This window comes from Rhamphochromis longiceps, linkage group LG23 (genome assembly GCF_057381845.1).
Source record: "Rhamphochromis longiceps isolate RC_006_pf linkage group LG23, R_longiceps_female_GT1.1, whole genome shotgun sequence".
NCBI classification, from domain to species: Eukaryota; Metazoa; Chordata; class Actinopteri; order Cichliformes; family Cichlidae; genus Rhamphochromis; species Rhamphochromis longiceps.
This window is the reverse complement of record NC_140578.1, coordinates 34,621,262-34,637,071: the sequence shown is the minus strand read 5'-3', so window position 1 is coordinate 34,637,071 and position 15,810 is coordinate 34,621,262. Positions and strand designations below refer to the sequence as shown.

General features: G+C 44.7%; 1 protein-coding gene across 2 annotated transcripts in view; it reads left to right on the top strand.

Moving 5' to 3' along the window:
• LOC146642461 (rho GTPase-activating protein 20-like) overlaps nucleotides 1-15,810 on the top strand; it is a 41,393-nt gene that overhangs the window by 15,429 nt on the left and 10,154 nt on the right. For both annotated transcript variants that reach the window (XM_085397837.1, XM_085397835.1), the window contains exons 4-12: nucleotides 8,224-8,397; nucleotides 8,784-8,933; nucleotides 10,752-10,793; nucleotides 10,883-10,967; nucleotides 11,120-11,197; nucleotides 11,620-11,686; nucleotides 11,969-12,142; nucleotides 12,233-12,402; nucleotides 13,899-14,063. In XM_085397837.1, the coding sequence (XP_085253963.1) occupies nucleotides 8,224-8,397; nucleotides 8,784-8,933; nucleotides 10,752-10,793; nucleotides 10,883-10,967; nucleotides 11,120-11,197; nucleotides 11,620-11,686; nucleotides 11,969-12,142; nucleotides 12,233-12,402; nucleotides 13,899-14,063 (1,105 nt within the window). The remainder of the gene's footprint in view (nucleotides 1-8,223; nucleotides 8,398-8,783; nucleotides 8,934-10,751; nucleotides 10,794-10,882; nucleotides 10,968-11,119; nucleotides 11,198-11,619; nucleotides 11,687-11,968; nucleotides 12,143-12,232; nucleotides 12,403-13,898; nucleotides 14,064-15,810) is intronic.

Sequence of the window (15,810 nt, the reverse complement as noted above, 5' to 3'; positions counted from 1 at the left end):
AAGAAAACTCTGATAATCAAAATGAAAAAAGAAGTGGCAGGCTGTCACTGCTCATTGCAGCAACTCAAAATGATACTCAGTAGTTTGTGTGTCTCATGTGCTTGTGTGCACGCCTGACATCTGAGTTAATGAGACGACAGATGTTCCTGGGGGATCTCCTCCCAGATCGGGACCAGGACATCACTGAACTCCTGGACAGCCTGAGGTGCAATCTAGCAGCTCCAGGTGGACCAAAACATCATGTCCCAGAGTTGTTCTATTGGGTTTAGCCCAAGCACGGCGACCAGTCAATGGTATGAATTCCTTCATCCTGCAGGAACTCCCTGCATACTCTTATTATATGAGGCCAGGCATTGTCATACACTAGGAGGAACCCAGCATCACTGGCCCAAAGATTTCATTCTAATACCTAATGGTAGTGAGGGTGTCATTACCCAGCCTGCAGAGGTCCATGCATCCTTCCATGGATACACCTCTCCAGACCATCACTGACCACCACCAAACTGGTCATGCTGAACAATGTTACAGGCAGCATATCATTCTCCACAGCTTCTCCAGGACCTTTCACATCTGTCACATGTGATTTGAGTGAAACTGATTAATGGGTCTAACTGTGCAACCTCTGTAGGGTCCAGGTATTACCTCATGGTAGCAGTAGCGACACTGAATCTAGCTAAATGCAGAACTGGTTAAAAAAAAACAGTCACATAAGATGAGGAGGAGAAAAAAGGTCAGTGGTCTCCAGCCGTAAAACCATTCCTGTTTTTGGGGTTGTGTCATTGCTCCCCCTCTGGTCCCCCTGTGGTTCATTTATTAACACCGAAACACCTGAAACTGATTAACAACCCCTCTGCTATTTAACTGACCAGAAGTTTATCCCAAAGTTTAATTGACTTGATGTTATACTCTGATTAAGAAAATATTCACTTTTTACCATTCTGCCAAGAAAATTGAAATTAATTTTAATTGGTTGGTTTCCTGGCATGGACCCAGCCCTGGCGGACTGACCCCCGGCTGCCAAGACTGGCAATAGGGACATGGAATGTCACCTCTCTGGTGGGGAAGGAGCCTGAGTTAGTGCGTGAGGTTGAGAGGTACAGGCTAGATATAGTCGGGCTCACCTCTACACATGGCTTGGGCTCTGGAACCAGTCTCCTGGAGAGGGGCTGGACTCTGTCTCAGTCTGGAGTTGCCCCTGGTGAGAGGCGGCGGGCTGGGGTGGGTATTCTAATATCCCCTCGGCTTGCTGCCGGTACGTTGGGGTTTTTCCCGGTGGACGAGAGGGTTTGTTCCCTGCGCCTTAGGGTCGGGGAACGGGTCCTGGCTGTCATCTGCGCTTATGCGCCGAGTGGCAGTTCAGAGTACCCAGCCTTCTTAGAGTCCCTGGGGGGGGGGGGGGGGGGGGGGTGCTGGAGGGTGCTCCACCTGGAGACTCTGTTGTCCTGCTGGGAGACTTCAATGCTCACGTGGGTAACGACAGCGAGACCTGGAGGGGCGTGATTGGGAGGAACGGCCTCCCTGATCTGAACCCGAGCGGTGCTTTGTTATTGGACTTCTGTGCTAATCACAGTTTGGCCATAACGAACACCCTGTTCGAACATAAGAGTGTCCATAAGTGCACGTGGCACCAGGACGCTCTAGGCCGTAGGTCGATGATCGATTTTGTAATCGTATCAGCAGACCTGCGACCATATGTTCTGGACACTCGGATAAAGAGAGGGGCTGAGCTGTCAACTGATCACCACCTGGTGGTGAGTTGGATCAGGTGGCGGGGGAGGACGCTGGACAGACCTGGTGCACCTAAACGCGTAGTGAGGGTGTGCTGGGAACATCTAGCAGAGGCCCCAGTCCGCGAGATCTTCAACGCACACCTCCGGCAGAGCTTCAACAGCATTCCGAGGGAGACTGGGGACATTGAGTCCGAATGGACCATGTTCAGCGTCTCCATTGCCGAAGCTGCTGCATTGAGCTGCGGCCGCAAGGTGGTTGGTGCCTGCCGTGGTGGTAATCCCCGAACCAAATGGTGGACACCAGAGGTGAAGGGAGCCACCAGGCTGAAGAAGGAGTCCTATCAGGCTTGGTTAGCCTGTGGGACTCCAGAGGCAGCCGACAGGTATTGACAGGCCAAGCGGAATGCGGCTCGGGCAGTGGCTGAAGCAAAAACTCGGGTGTGGGAGGAGTTCGGAGAGGCCATGGAAAAAGACTTTTGGACTGCCTCGAAGAGATTCTGGAAAACCGTCAGACGTCTCAGGAGGGGAAAGCGGTGCTCTACCTGCACTGTGTATAGTGCTGGCGGAGCGCTGCTGACGTCGACTGAGAAAATTGTCAGGCGGTGGAAGGAATAATTCGAGGACCTCCTTAATCCCACTGACACGTCTTCCGAGGAGGAAGCAGAGTCTGGGGATGAGGGGAATGACCCGCCAATTTCCGGGGGCGAGGTCACTGAGGCAGTTAAACAACTCCTTGGTGGCAGAGCCCCTGGTGTTGATGAGGTCCGCCCCGAGTTCCTGAAGGCTCTGGACGTTGTAGGGCTGTCCTGGTTGACACGCCTCTGCAATGTTGCGTGGAGATCAGGGGCAGTACCTGTGGACTGGCAGACCGGGGTGGTGGTCCCCATCTTTAAGAAGGGGGACCGGAGGGTGTGTTCCAACTACAGGGGGATTACACTCCTCAGCCTCCCTGGGAAAGTCTATGCCACGGTGCTGGAAAGGAGAGTTCGTCCGTTAGTCGAACCTCGGATACAGGAGGAACAATGCGGTTTTCGTCCTGGTCGCGGAACACTGGACCAGCTCTTTATCCTCTCCAGGATACTTGAGGGTGCATGGGAGTTTGCCCAACCAGTCTACATGTGTTTTGTGGACTTGGAGAAGGCATTCGACCGTGTCCCTCGGGGTGTCCTGTGGGAGGTGTTGCGGGAATATGGGGTGTCTGGCCCATTGCTACGGGCCATTCGATCCCTATATAACCGTTGCAAGAGCTTGGTTCGCATTGCCGGCAATAAGTCGGACTCGTTCCCGGTGGGTGATGGGCTCCGCCAGGGCTGCTCTTTGTCTCCGGTTCTGTTCATAATTTTTATGGACAGGATTTCTAGGCGCAGCCAAGTGGCGGAGGGCTTTCGCTTTGGTGGCCTCAGAATCTCATCTCTGATTTTTGCAGATGATGTGGTTCTGTTGGCTTCATCGGGTGAGGGCCTCCAGCTCGCACTGGAACGGTTCGCAGCCGAGTGTGAAGCAGCGGGAATGAGGATCAGCACCTCCAAATCTGAGGCCATGGTTCTCAGCCGGAAAAGGGTGGAGTGCCCACTCCGGGTCGGGGATGAGTTCCTGCCCCAAGTGGAGGAGTTCAAGTATCTCGGGGTCTTGTTCTCGAGTGATGGGAGAAGGGAGCCGGAGATCGACAGACGGATTGGGGCTGCAGCTGCAGTAATGCGGACGCTTCACCGGTCCGTCGTGGTGAAGAGGGAGCTGAGTGTAAAAGCGAAGCTCTCAATTTACCGGTCGATCTACGTCCCTACCCTCACCTATGGCCACGAGCTGTGGGTAGTGACCGAAAGAACGAGATCGCGGATACAAGCGGCAGAAATGAGCTTCCTCCGAAGGGTGGCTGGCCTCTCCCTTAGAGATAGGGTGAGAAGTTTGGCCATCCGGGAGGGGCTCAGAGTAGAGCAGCTGCTGCTCCACATCGAAAGGAGCCAGCTGAGGTGGTTCGGGCATCTGACAAGGATGCCCCCTGGGCGCCTCCTGGGTGAGGTGTTCCAGGCATGTCCCACCGGGAGGAGGCCCCGGGGCAGACCCAGGACACGCTGGAGAGATTATATCTCTCGGCTGGCCTGGGAACGCCTTGGTATTCCCCCGGATAAGCTGGAGGAGGTGGCTGGGGAGAGGGAGGTCTGGGCCTCTTTGCTTAGGCTGCTGCCCCCGCGACCCGGCCCCGGATAAAGCGGATGAAGATGGATGGATGGTTTCCTGGCATGGACCCAGCATTTAAGCATACTTATACATCAACAGGGTTGGGATCAGGGATTTGATAAGGCCAATTGAAATGTATGATTGCTTTATCTATTCCAAAACCAGTTTCTTTGTGTATTCAGGATGCCTTATTGTAAAACCCAGTTGTCTCCAAGTTTCAACTGTTTAGCTTCTTGGTTTGAAGTGAAGTTGAAGAAATTTTAGGTGGACTCATCCTTTTACACTATTTGATTTACTTTGTGCAATGTACCAGTACCATTTGCCGAAAAACAGCCCCAGAGCATGATGCCACTACCAACATGCTTGGCAGCTGGCACAACGCTCTTATGTTTGAAAGCATTACGTCTGTTCATCTGACCATAAAACCTTTCATCAGAGACATTTTTCTTGCCCTAATTGGAAGCTGAAATTTTACTCAAGCTTGGAGGTGTCAACTTTGGACCAGGGGCTCCTGTCTTTGTAGGCACCCTTTCAGTCCATGGTGTTATAGAAGTCGCTTCACTGTGGACAAGGACACTGGTGTTCCAGCAGTTTCCAGTTCATGGCAGGCTTAAGCCTTGAAGTTCATGGGTTGTTGCTGAACATCTTAACCAGTGGTCCCCAACTCCAGGCCTCGAGGGCTGGTGTCCTGCAGTTTTTAGATGTGTCCTTGATCCATCACAGCTGATTTAAATGGCTAAATGACCTCTCCAGTTCTCCAGAGGCCTGGTAATGGACTAATCATTTGATTCAGGTGTGTAGACCCAGGGTGAGATCTAAAACCTGCAGGACACCGGCCCTCGAGGCCTGGAGTTGGGGACCCCTGATCTTAACCAATCTTAACCAATTTCCTCCCTTCTTCTCTCTGAGGATGACAGTTTGGGACTTGTCCCAGACTTTTGCAAAGTTTTGACAAATCATTAAATAGGTTTGCTGTGCAATCAGTGCACTCTACAACAGGAACCGTTTAAAGAAATGATTAAAAGGCCAAAATTGTCATGACATTCATGCCCTTGGTGAGTGTATGCAAACTATAAAGCAACTGTAGCTCTACATTTTGGCACATACATTTATAGGGACTGGCACTTGTATAGCACATTTCCAGTGACCACTCAAAGCACCTTTAGACAAACCACATTTAAACATTTATTCATACAGTTTTTTATACACTTTATCCATCTCACATCAATATCCAATTTAGATTCATCAGCTACAGAGTAGGTGGGTCAATTCAGATATCAACGTATGAGCTCATATTGTATGTTGTGTGATAATAAATAAAGATAAAAAGAGAAGATGACGGGGTTATTTATTTGATTTTCAACAAAGAATTTTATAAAACTAGTCAGCAAGTTACAATGAAGACACCACCTGACTGCACTCTGTCAGAGTAGCTGTGATACTACTATGCTAAATGTGCTGCAGATAGTGCTGAACGTGTAAATCATGTACACAGTAGGTGTGGAGCTGCTCTGCTGGTGATGACACCATTTCTAAGTTACTCATAGGGTTGCTTGGCATGAAATAAAGACTGGAAAAAGGGTAAAGCGTTTGCCTGGTCCTGTCCAAAGGTAACCAAATAGGCTCAAAGCAGTCCTGAAACCCACTAATTAACACATTATTTTTTGCTTGTTTGGTCCTTACAAAAACTCAAGAATTTAAGGTTTATCAGGACTTAAGGTACAGGACTGATTTTTGGCGGGGTGCCTTTACTACGTAGACTCTTGTTCCCATTGGAACAATATGATTAATTAGTGGACTTCTGAGATGCTGGCACAGGTTTATGAAGAGAGATAGCAGCACCACTCGGCCTTTTTCCCAAATTGTTTGAATAACAATTTGCGGTAGGAAAGTTAGAGAAAATAAAATCCTTCTTGTCTTCTTGAGCTTTAACGTGCATTTGTGGTGTAACAACAAACCCAGTTACAGTGGGGTTCAGAACTTCAAGTGTAGATTAAATGATTTGCACATAATTGTATTCAGTGTGGGTATATAAAACCTTTCCAAGGTCTGAAAAAATTTATTTAGTTTTAAGAAGCGAATGGAAGTGCATACTAGAAACACTGTACATGTGCAGTGAGCCACACAGTTGTAAAGCAGTTTAATGGGCTCTTTAAATCTGGTATCCACTTCCTTTATACAGCAGCATCTTAAGTACATGACTGTTTATGACTTGTCTCATCATGTAATTCTGTTTTTACTCAAATACATTTTAGGAATATTAAATACTTTTCAAGTGCGTTACAAGTGTGGTTGTTAACAGGAATCCCATTTTCACTAATTAGGGTTCATGTTCCTAACTTATATTACCTACGTACTTTTGTCTCCATCCTATTTCTTTTTTTAGTTAATATTAACTGAGTAATGCTTCATATAAAATGTGAAACAATTAACAGTATAAGTGAGATGCCTGAGAATTAATTAGTAGTTAATACGAATTGGAATTTATATTGTAAAAATAGCAGAAGAAAAAGGGCTAGACCAGTGAGGGAAAAACAAAAATTTCATCAATAAAACTTTTAAAAGTTCTTCTCTGGCTTCCAGAGTACTTCACTCGCACCCTACTCACCAGTGACTCCCGTGAACTTTACATAAGGGAGAGTGCTTTGATGTACTTGCAGGCTATCTTGTGTTGGGTGATTAAGGATGCCAGAAAGAGCCAGAGATCTGAAGTGAATAATCTAATAACAGAGACACTAACCTCTCGGCCTAAGAGGCAGAGGCTGACTCTTTTTTATTACCTACAGGGACGTCCAAAGATGCTTTGAGATAAACTAATGTTGTAAACCTCCAAATATCTTCTTACAAGACAGAAAAGTTTCGACCAATGAGTTAGCTGCTGCTTAGCATTATAAGTGAGTCACGCTGCTTCAAAAACAAGTTACTCTATTAAATAAGAAGTGGTAGCACAGGTCATATCAAAGTAATTATTGTAGTAGAACATTCCTGAGGCATGAAGCATTCAGGTGAAGGCTGTTTGCTCTTTTGTCTCAGGTACAATATTTATATTCAATTCAATTTTATTTATACAGCGCCAAATTACAACAGCAGTCGCCTCAAGGCCAAACCCAACAGTCATATGACCTCCTCTAGCGACTCCAGCAACAGTGGGAAGGAAAAACTCCTTTTTAACAGGAAGAAACCTCCAGCAGAGCCAGGCTCAGGGAGGTGCGGCCATCTGCTGCAACCGGTTGGGGTGAGATAATGAGGACAGGATAAGAGAACCGCTGTGGAAGAGAGCCAGAGGTTAATAACAAGTACAATTCATGGTTCCTACTCCCCTTTCCCATCAGATGACATACAGTTTATCTTAAAAATTAACATTTAATTTCAAAAGGGAAAAAAAGCAAACATTAATTACTTTTGGATTCTGTATGGGGTCGCAGTGATAGACTGTATATAAAAGAAGGATGTAGCGTCCTACAGTGTGACACTATTGTGAGAGTGCCTCGAAAGATTAACAGGTGACTTAGATCATCATGTAAATTAATGCTGTGTTTTTCATCTGATAGTATAACTCACTGATATGCTGAGATCATTTCAACTTTCAAAAATGTTATAAACCAACATATGAACTCTGAATGTTATCGTTTAAAAGTATTACAGTACAGTGCTACATAAGTTTGTTAGCATTTTGTGAAAGTGCTTAAATATGCTCTGTTTGTAAAGATCTTTAGTCATATTAAATTACTAAATGTGAGAAGAAATGAGTGGAGAGAATTTCACTGTTGTAACTGGTGTTCTTTACTTTTCTTTGAAATTCCACCCTTGATAAATGGATTGATACTTATACAATGCTTTTCTACTTCAGCTAAGCACTTCTGTTTTGCCTATAGAACCTTCACGCACCCTCACACTGTGATGCATTCAAGGCAGCTTGAGGTTTAGTGTCTTCCCCAAGTAAAACTTTCAGAGTAAAGTGATTTGGGGAGGGCCTGCCATGTAACTGAGCAGCTTCTCCTTGAAGGACATCACTTGCTTGTCATCTTTGATGTACTGCTGATGGTCTTCGACCTTGGTGCAATTACCCAAACTGCACGCTTTTGAACCACAGCAGACAATTAACACATAATATTTGATATTATTGGCTGGAATAGCAGCAGAGCAGGAAGAAGCTGCTGTTCTTCTAGTTTAAACAGAGCCAAAGCTTTTAATGTGAAGGGCTGCTGGAAAAACCACCAAACTCATAGAGAACCCCACTGATTAAGTGAAAGAGATGTATCATAAGTTGTCGCAGTGTATTGAGGTTAATCTGTTCCATTTATTCATGTTCCAGAGAAAGCTTCCTGGTTCCCATGTGTCCAGAGACGTGTCCGCTGATCCAGTCCTTCCTGACTAGTTCTGATAGGTCGTTTCTTCTCCAAGGACATGCTCAGTTAAAGACGGGGATGCAGACTCAGGACAGACACCTCTTCCTCTTTACTGACATTCTGGTGGTTGCCAAAGCTAAGTAAGCACAAGTGTGTGTGCTTGCGTGCGTGTTTGTGTGTGAGCATGTATTCATATCTTTGTGGGGACCAGAAATTAGAAGTTCACTATACTTGTGGATCAACAGCCCAAAATCCTGGTCCCCACAAGTTTGAAGGCATTTTTGAGACTCAAAGTGTTAGGCTTAGGCTAAGGGGCTAGGGAAAGCATTATGTTAATTAGATGTCCCACAAGATATGAATACCCGACGTGTGTGTGTGTGTGTGTGTGTGTGTGTATTCTTTTCTTTCTGTGAAGCAGATTAGGAACATTTTGGCTGTTCTTCCTGTCCTTCACACGGTAATTAGGTTAATGCCTGGGTGTAAGGTTTAAGTGTAAGGTGTGTGTGTGTGTGTGTTCTGTTCCTAGGTCAGCCAACCACTTCAAGCAGAAAGCCCAGGTGCGTGTGTGTGAGATGTGGACGGCAGGCTGCATGGACGAGGTGTGTGAGGGTAGCACAAACCCAGAGAGGAGCTTTGTAATGGGGTGGCCCACCTGCAACTGTGTCGCTACCTTTAGGTATCACACACAAAGATGCACAGCAGTACTACACACATGCTGCACTCATACGGACACAAATATTCACACACACACATACACGGTGGTGAATTGTACTTATTTTAACACATTTTCTTTTATACCAAGGTGTTTAGAAGTCCTTAACATGGGCTCATTGTGATGTGGTTGACCCAGAAACGACATTTGTACAAACTTTGTTCACGCTGATGCTGCCTCACGTCAACAGCTGTGAAGGTGTTTATGTTTCCACAGAAAATATGCTGCTGATGCTGTAAACTTGACCTTAAATGCCAAAGGAAGAGAAAACAGACAGGATGAGGCAAAAGAGCTCAGTGACATCCTACCGTGCAACCATTAACACATCAGGCCTTGTTCTTATCCATTATTTTCAAAAGGAAGTTCTGATTCCTGCTTTTATGATGAGGAGTAAAAGTATTTCATCGTGAACTGAGGTTCACGATATATATATATATATATATATATATATATATATATATATATATACATATAAGTGTCAATTTAAACATTTGAATAGTGGAAGAAGAGACTTTTTTGCCTTTAGCATTCTGTTTGTTTCGAGCTTCCACGTGTCTTGGAAGAGAGAGACATGCTGATCTTTGCCACAGTTGCCAGGTGATGTTATCTATATGTCCAGGGAGCTGATGAAGTTTGAGCAGCAGAGTAAGAATATAGGCCAAGAGGCGCTGATTGAGCTACAAAGCAGGATTTGATGCACCCTGAATCATGTCAGCTTGGTTAGGACAGAAACAAAGGGCAAGTAAATTTTCTGTTAGATATGTGACACTTTTTCTTTGTTCTTCTGTTTGTTAGCAGGGTTAGTCAAAATGTCTTGGACTTATTTGAATCTGTAGAATTTGGGGTGTGGGGTTTAAATGAGTATGTTTTGGAGTGTTGCTTTGCTCCAGGAAATCTTGGAAGAACCCATTAGCAAAGAGAAAAAGGGTAACGCCTTTATGTTTTGCATCAAATCTTCACTAAAGAAAAAGAAAATTGGGAGACATCAACTTGATGTTGTCAAGAGAAGTAACACCACATTGCCTGAAGTCATTGCAGGAATCCTACTCTGAAGGAAGACTAAGGCTGTTTTTTATGCTCACCGCTGACCCCTTGTCACCTGGAGCTGTGCGACAAATTTGACGTCACAACTGCTGGGACATGCCGCAGTTTAGGTCTTATTTCTGCACTCTGCAATGTCTTGGCTTTCAGTTTGGATTTCCTCTTTTCCTATATCGGCGGTTATGTGTTGGTATTGTCTGTGTGGTGACACCTATCGTTCAGGTGAATACTGCAGCAGCTACCTGAGCCTTAACAGCAGGCTTAGAAGTGGTTGCTGAGAACGTTAGCAACAGACTGTGAAGCAGCGGGTGTACTGTGGCTGTAAAAGTTTTATAGTCATGGATTAAGCAGTAACACCGTCTGCAGTAGTTTGCATATTTTGCGTGTGGCATGAGCACCAGCAAGACCCACAGAACAGACACATAGATCAGTGGGTTGCAAAGTGGTTTGCAGATCTGCGGCAACTGTGTGCAGACCAAAGCAACTAAATATCACACCCTACCTGCGTGAAGTGGATGTGCGAAAGGGCTGGGACTGAGATCAGCTGATCTGGTAGGCTGAGATTCTAGCTAAGCTTGACTTTGTGACCTGCAACCTGAAATTCTGCAGAATGCTGCAAGTTGCTGTACTTAAAAAAAGCAAAACAGTTAGTATTATGACCCACTCACTGACGCACATGAACGCACACACACAGTCTGCAGTGATACATGATGCTCTTTTGATGTTTGTGCTTCCCTTCAGCTCAGCAGAACAGAAGGAGAAATGGCTCGCCCTCCTTAAGAGGTACACTTCCTTCATGTGTCAACAAAGTATCGTATTTACTGTGTGTGTTAGAGAAAGAGTTATTCTTACAGGCACTATTTCCTTTCCAGTCATATAAAAGAAGAAAAAGAGATAGAAGAACCAAAAACCATACCTGTGAGGGTGTACGGGAAAGGAATCAATACATTTGCTCTTGTAAGTTTTAAACTGTAGGGCCTACAGCTGATTTATTTGTGTATACTAGTACAACTGTAGGGTGTTGTTACAACTTGCAGTGCAGTGCGATGCTCTGTTCATCCTCCTCATCAGTATCTCCTGTGTTTCTGTGCTGCTTTTCCTGTAATTAGGCCAAAACGATCCCAGTCAGCAACTCAGATTCAACCAATGAGGTGATCCGCCTGGCCCTGCAGCAGTTTGGCATCATCGTAAGTAATAATCCAAAAACACTTTATTCATAAAGTCAATCCAACGTTTAGCCATGTGCTTGTTTGTAGTTGAGTATGAGCGGTGTTCTTTTACCTTAATACACAGCACCGCACCTCTGATTATTATTAAGTTGTCATGTTTCAATTCAAATGTCCAGTGTTTGGCTCTTTACCTATTTTATAATACTCACTTTGGCCATCTGATGAAAGAAACAGTGCCCGACCTTGCAAAAAGCCAGTGAAGCTCAGTACTGTGTTTTCTTACTTACCCCACGGTTGTGTGAACACAAACAGCATGTGAAAAGTCAAAAAGAATACGCATCTCTGCTCTGCCTGCTGTGGTTTTCTCTCAGGACTCCTTTGTGTATTTTGTTTTCCTGACTCCTTGACTCTTCATCTTTCTTTTTCTTTTCTATTTTTAGGGAAATATCAAAGACTTCCAGCTGTGGGTCCTCTCCAAAAGGGACAACGCCCCTTATCCTCTAATTGGTAGGTGAGCTTGGGGCACACTAGTTGAACAGACTGTCAGTTGTTTTTCTGTATTTAGTTTGTTTCCTGAACCAGCTGTGTGATTCTCTTCCTTTTGATCTTCATGTGCATGACACAGGGGTGAGATGGTTTTTTTTAGGCACACTAGTACCTTTCATCCCTGGAGACGAGTGTGATGTAGCTCCAGAGAGAGTGTGTGCTCACTCATAATGTGATCTTGTTTTATAGCAACAACACTGAGCCTTCAGGGAGCACTATTGTCTCTTCTTCTCTCTCTCTTAGGTCATGAGTTTCCCTTCAGCATCCACATGAGTCATGTGAGATACTCTCAGGGAGGAGGCAGGGATGCTGCTGCTCCACCTGCAGACAGACTGAAGGCAGAGCAGCTGCAGGTGTACAAGCAGTTTCAGTTCATCCTCAAGCCTCGACCTGTTGAGCCGCCACAACAGCACACAGGTAAAATCATCCATTCTGTGTCAAAGAAATTCAAAATAAAAATTAGAGCATTACAATTTCATGCTTTCTGGGCTGCTGTCATCTCTTCAGATTTCTCTGGGAAGCCATTCAAAAGGAGGCGCTCGCTCATCGCCTGGGCCTTCTGGCGAGGCTCTTCCTCGAACCTGAATGAGCTGTCCCTCAGCACTGCACGAGGCTTTTTGTTCGGCCAGCCACTCAGCTCCGTTTGTGCAGGGGACACTCTGCCAAAGCCAGTCATGGTGAGCGTGTGCACTGAGTGACAGAAAGCACACATTTCATTTGGTTCATGGACGTTTTTATTGACATCTTACAGATCAGCATGAATGTAAATATTAACCTGAAATTTTAACCTGTTGATACAATCTTTGACACTTATTTTTGGGCAGTTTTCCCATTTTTCTTTGCAGAACCTCTCAAGCTCCATCAGGTTGGATGGGTAGTGTCAGTACACAGCTATTTTCAGAGCTCTCCAGAGTTGTTCAGTTGGATTCAAGTCTGAGCTCTGGGCGCTCAAGGACATTCACAGAGTGGTCCCAAAGCCACTCCTTTGTTATGGCTGTGTGCTTAGGTTGTTGTCCTGTTGCAAGATGAAGCTTTTCCCCAGTCTAAGGTCCAGAGTGCTCTGGTTTTCTGAAGCAGGTTATCATCAAGAATGTCTCTGTGCATTGCTGCATTCATCTTTCCCTCGACCCTGCTGCTATAAACATATTCCCACAGCATGTTACTGAAACCACCGTGCTTCACTTTAGGGATGGTATTGACCTGGTGATGGGCAGTGCCTGGTTTCTTCCAGACATGACACTTGGCATTCAGGTTAAAGAGTTCATCAGACCAGAAAACTTTGTTTCTCATAGTTTGAGTGTCTCTCAGGTGCCTTTTGGCAAACTCCAGGCCAGCTATCACGTGCTTCCATCTCGCTAATCTACACTGATGGATGCAAAGGTGGTTGTTCTCCTGGATGGGTCTCCTCTCTCCACAGAGCTGGAGCTTTGTCATAGTTACCATCGAGTTCTTGGTCACCTGTCTGACTAAGGCTTTTCTACCCTTATCTCTCAGAGTGGCCAGATTTAAGAAGAGTCTTCCTGGTTCCAAACTTCTTCCATTTATGGATCATGGAGGCCTCTGTGCTTATTGGGAACTTCCCCAGATCTCGGAGGTCTAAAGACAATTCTTTGGACTTGGTTTGTGCAATAAAAGAGCTTATTTTTAAGCATTGGCTGCATATTTTCACTGGCTTTGAGTTTGGGCCTTTTTCCTCATCTTGGCAAAGTAGGTATACAGCTCAATAACTCAATAACCTCAAATTTAAAAACTTTTTTAAAAAGTGTCCTAAAAAATTATGGTTTTGCTCAGATAAACAGTTTGATTCTCACATCCTGTGAGTTTATTTGCTTTGTGTCAAAGAAATGAGCTTCACTAGCTCATCAACTCGTATTGAACTCCTTTTATGAAATTCTGCACGTTCCTTCAGAGTGAATAGAAATGAACACCAGCATATTGCTAGCTGGGGCAAACAATGGACTTATACCCTACACTCAGTACAGAACCATGGCCTGACTTGTTTGTCCCACAACAACCAGGCTGGCTGGATTATGCACTTGAATTCGGAAGGGAGAAATAACAGCTGACAGCAATCTGCAATTTACTGACATCTAGTGGTGAGATTTTACACACTGTACCTTTAAAAAAATAAACAAGGATGCCCTCTCTAATTTTTATCTCTTCTCTCTCACAGGACATGTTGACGTTTCTGTACCACGAGGGTTCGTGGACACGTGGGATTTTCCGTCGGCCGGCAGGCGCCCGAGCTGTCAGGGAGCTGCGGGATGCTCTGGATGCTGGAGAATCTCAGCTTCCTCTGACGCGAGACCACATCTTCATCATAGCTGGAGTCTTTAAGGTGGGAGATTGGTTTACAGCACCATGGTGTGCTCTTTGTGTACGTGAATCTCTGACGCTTACTGACCCACATCTGTTAAGACGGCATTAATCAGCTTCTTCTGCATCTTTGTAGTGTACGCAGCTGCAGGACAGCCTGTTCATAGCAGAGGAGCATAGTACGCTTGTTAATATAATCTAGACTATAATCTTGTTTAATCTGGAGGGATAACAGAGCCTCTGTGCATGAGTGCTTAAACTCGACGACGTCTTCACACAGCGCATTCAGTGTTAATTCGAAATAATTCTGTGTTATTCAGTGTTAATTGTTACTTCCAATTAACACTGAATAATTTCTTGTAATAATTTCTCTACTTTATGTAAGAGGACTTTTTTACTCCGACTTAAACAGACCAACCAGAACCTACTGGATTCAGGAACAAAAGTTCTTCATACATGCACTCCCATCAATTAATCTGAATGTCTTTTTCACTGTTGTGCTGTTGCACAATTTCAGACTTGGGAATATGTATCTGTTGCAACAACAACATAGCACAGGACTGAATACATTGTCACATGAGCCAACGGGCACACTCAAGATTACAATGTGGATTTGTTTCCTAAGGCGCTCAACTCACTAAAGGATGATTAATTTGCAGAATGCCCTAAACCACCTATAGGTTCTTATCTACATCTATACAATCGGTGCTCCTGTAGCCTGCGTCATCTCCACAGCACCTACAAGCTAACAGGCTAGCTTACACAGCTTGACAACAAAGCAGTCGATAGTGATTTCAATTCAAGTACATTTAGCACAAAAGAAAAACTCTCAACTACAGCTACGTTTCTATTACCCCATCACATCTTCACATCTCAACTGATAGAGACAAGTTTAATTTGAATGTGCAGTTAGATTCATCAACAGGGACACATGGGCTGTATATTCAGGGTCTGCAGCCTTAAAGTACGCAGCCTCAACGGTCCTCAAGGGCCGCGTACTCAAAGACGGAAGTGTGAGGCTTGTGAAATGGGACGGTCTAGCCTCCGTCGCGCTGCCCAGGTTGCCTAGCAACCATGATAGCTGGAAACGTGTGGTTGACAGAAATGAAGGAGAACATATTTTGTTCATTTGTTTGTTTGTTTCTACAAGAGCTTTGTGTGATTTAATAAGTATCTGAGGCTGAGACCACAGGACTGTAAAACATGATTGTTGGGCTTCATATCTGTACTGAACAATCATATAAGATTAGCTAGTAAATAACAAATAGTTAATGTTGTTCATGAGACTAAAGTCAGTGTAAATATGATATGGCCAATATTATAGTTATTATATTAATCATTATTAGTTATTGCAGCAGTGAGTTTGAACTCTCAAATCAAATCACTTCTATTGTCACATCACATGTGGAGGTACACTGGTACAGCACATGTGAGTGAAATTCATGTGAGTGAACTCTGTGTCAAATACTGAGCTTCAGTAAAGATTCAAGTTGCAGCTATTCATAAGTCCTAACACCTTAAATCTTCACTCAAAGACACTCAAGTATCTTTGACAGTGTATATATAGATGTATTATACATAAGAGACAAATGTTGTTCCTTCAGTATGTATCAGGGGTGCAAAGCCTCACAGATGATGTGCAGCAGTGGGTCCCTCAGTCTGTCCTCACTCTGGACACTTGCAGTTGTCACACATGGAAATCAAATGTGTGATAAGCTGCAGGATTCAAACACAAGTGTGACTTATAAATACATGTTCATACTTTTATT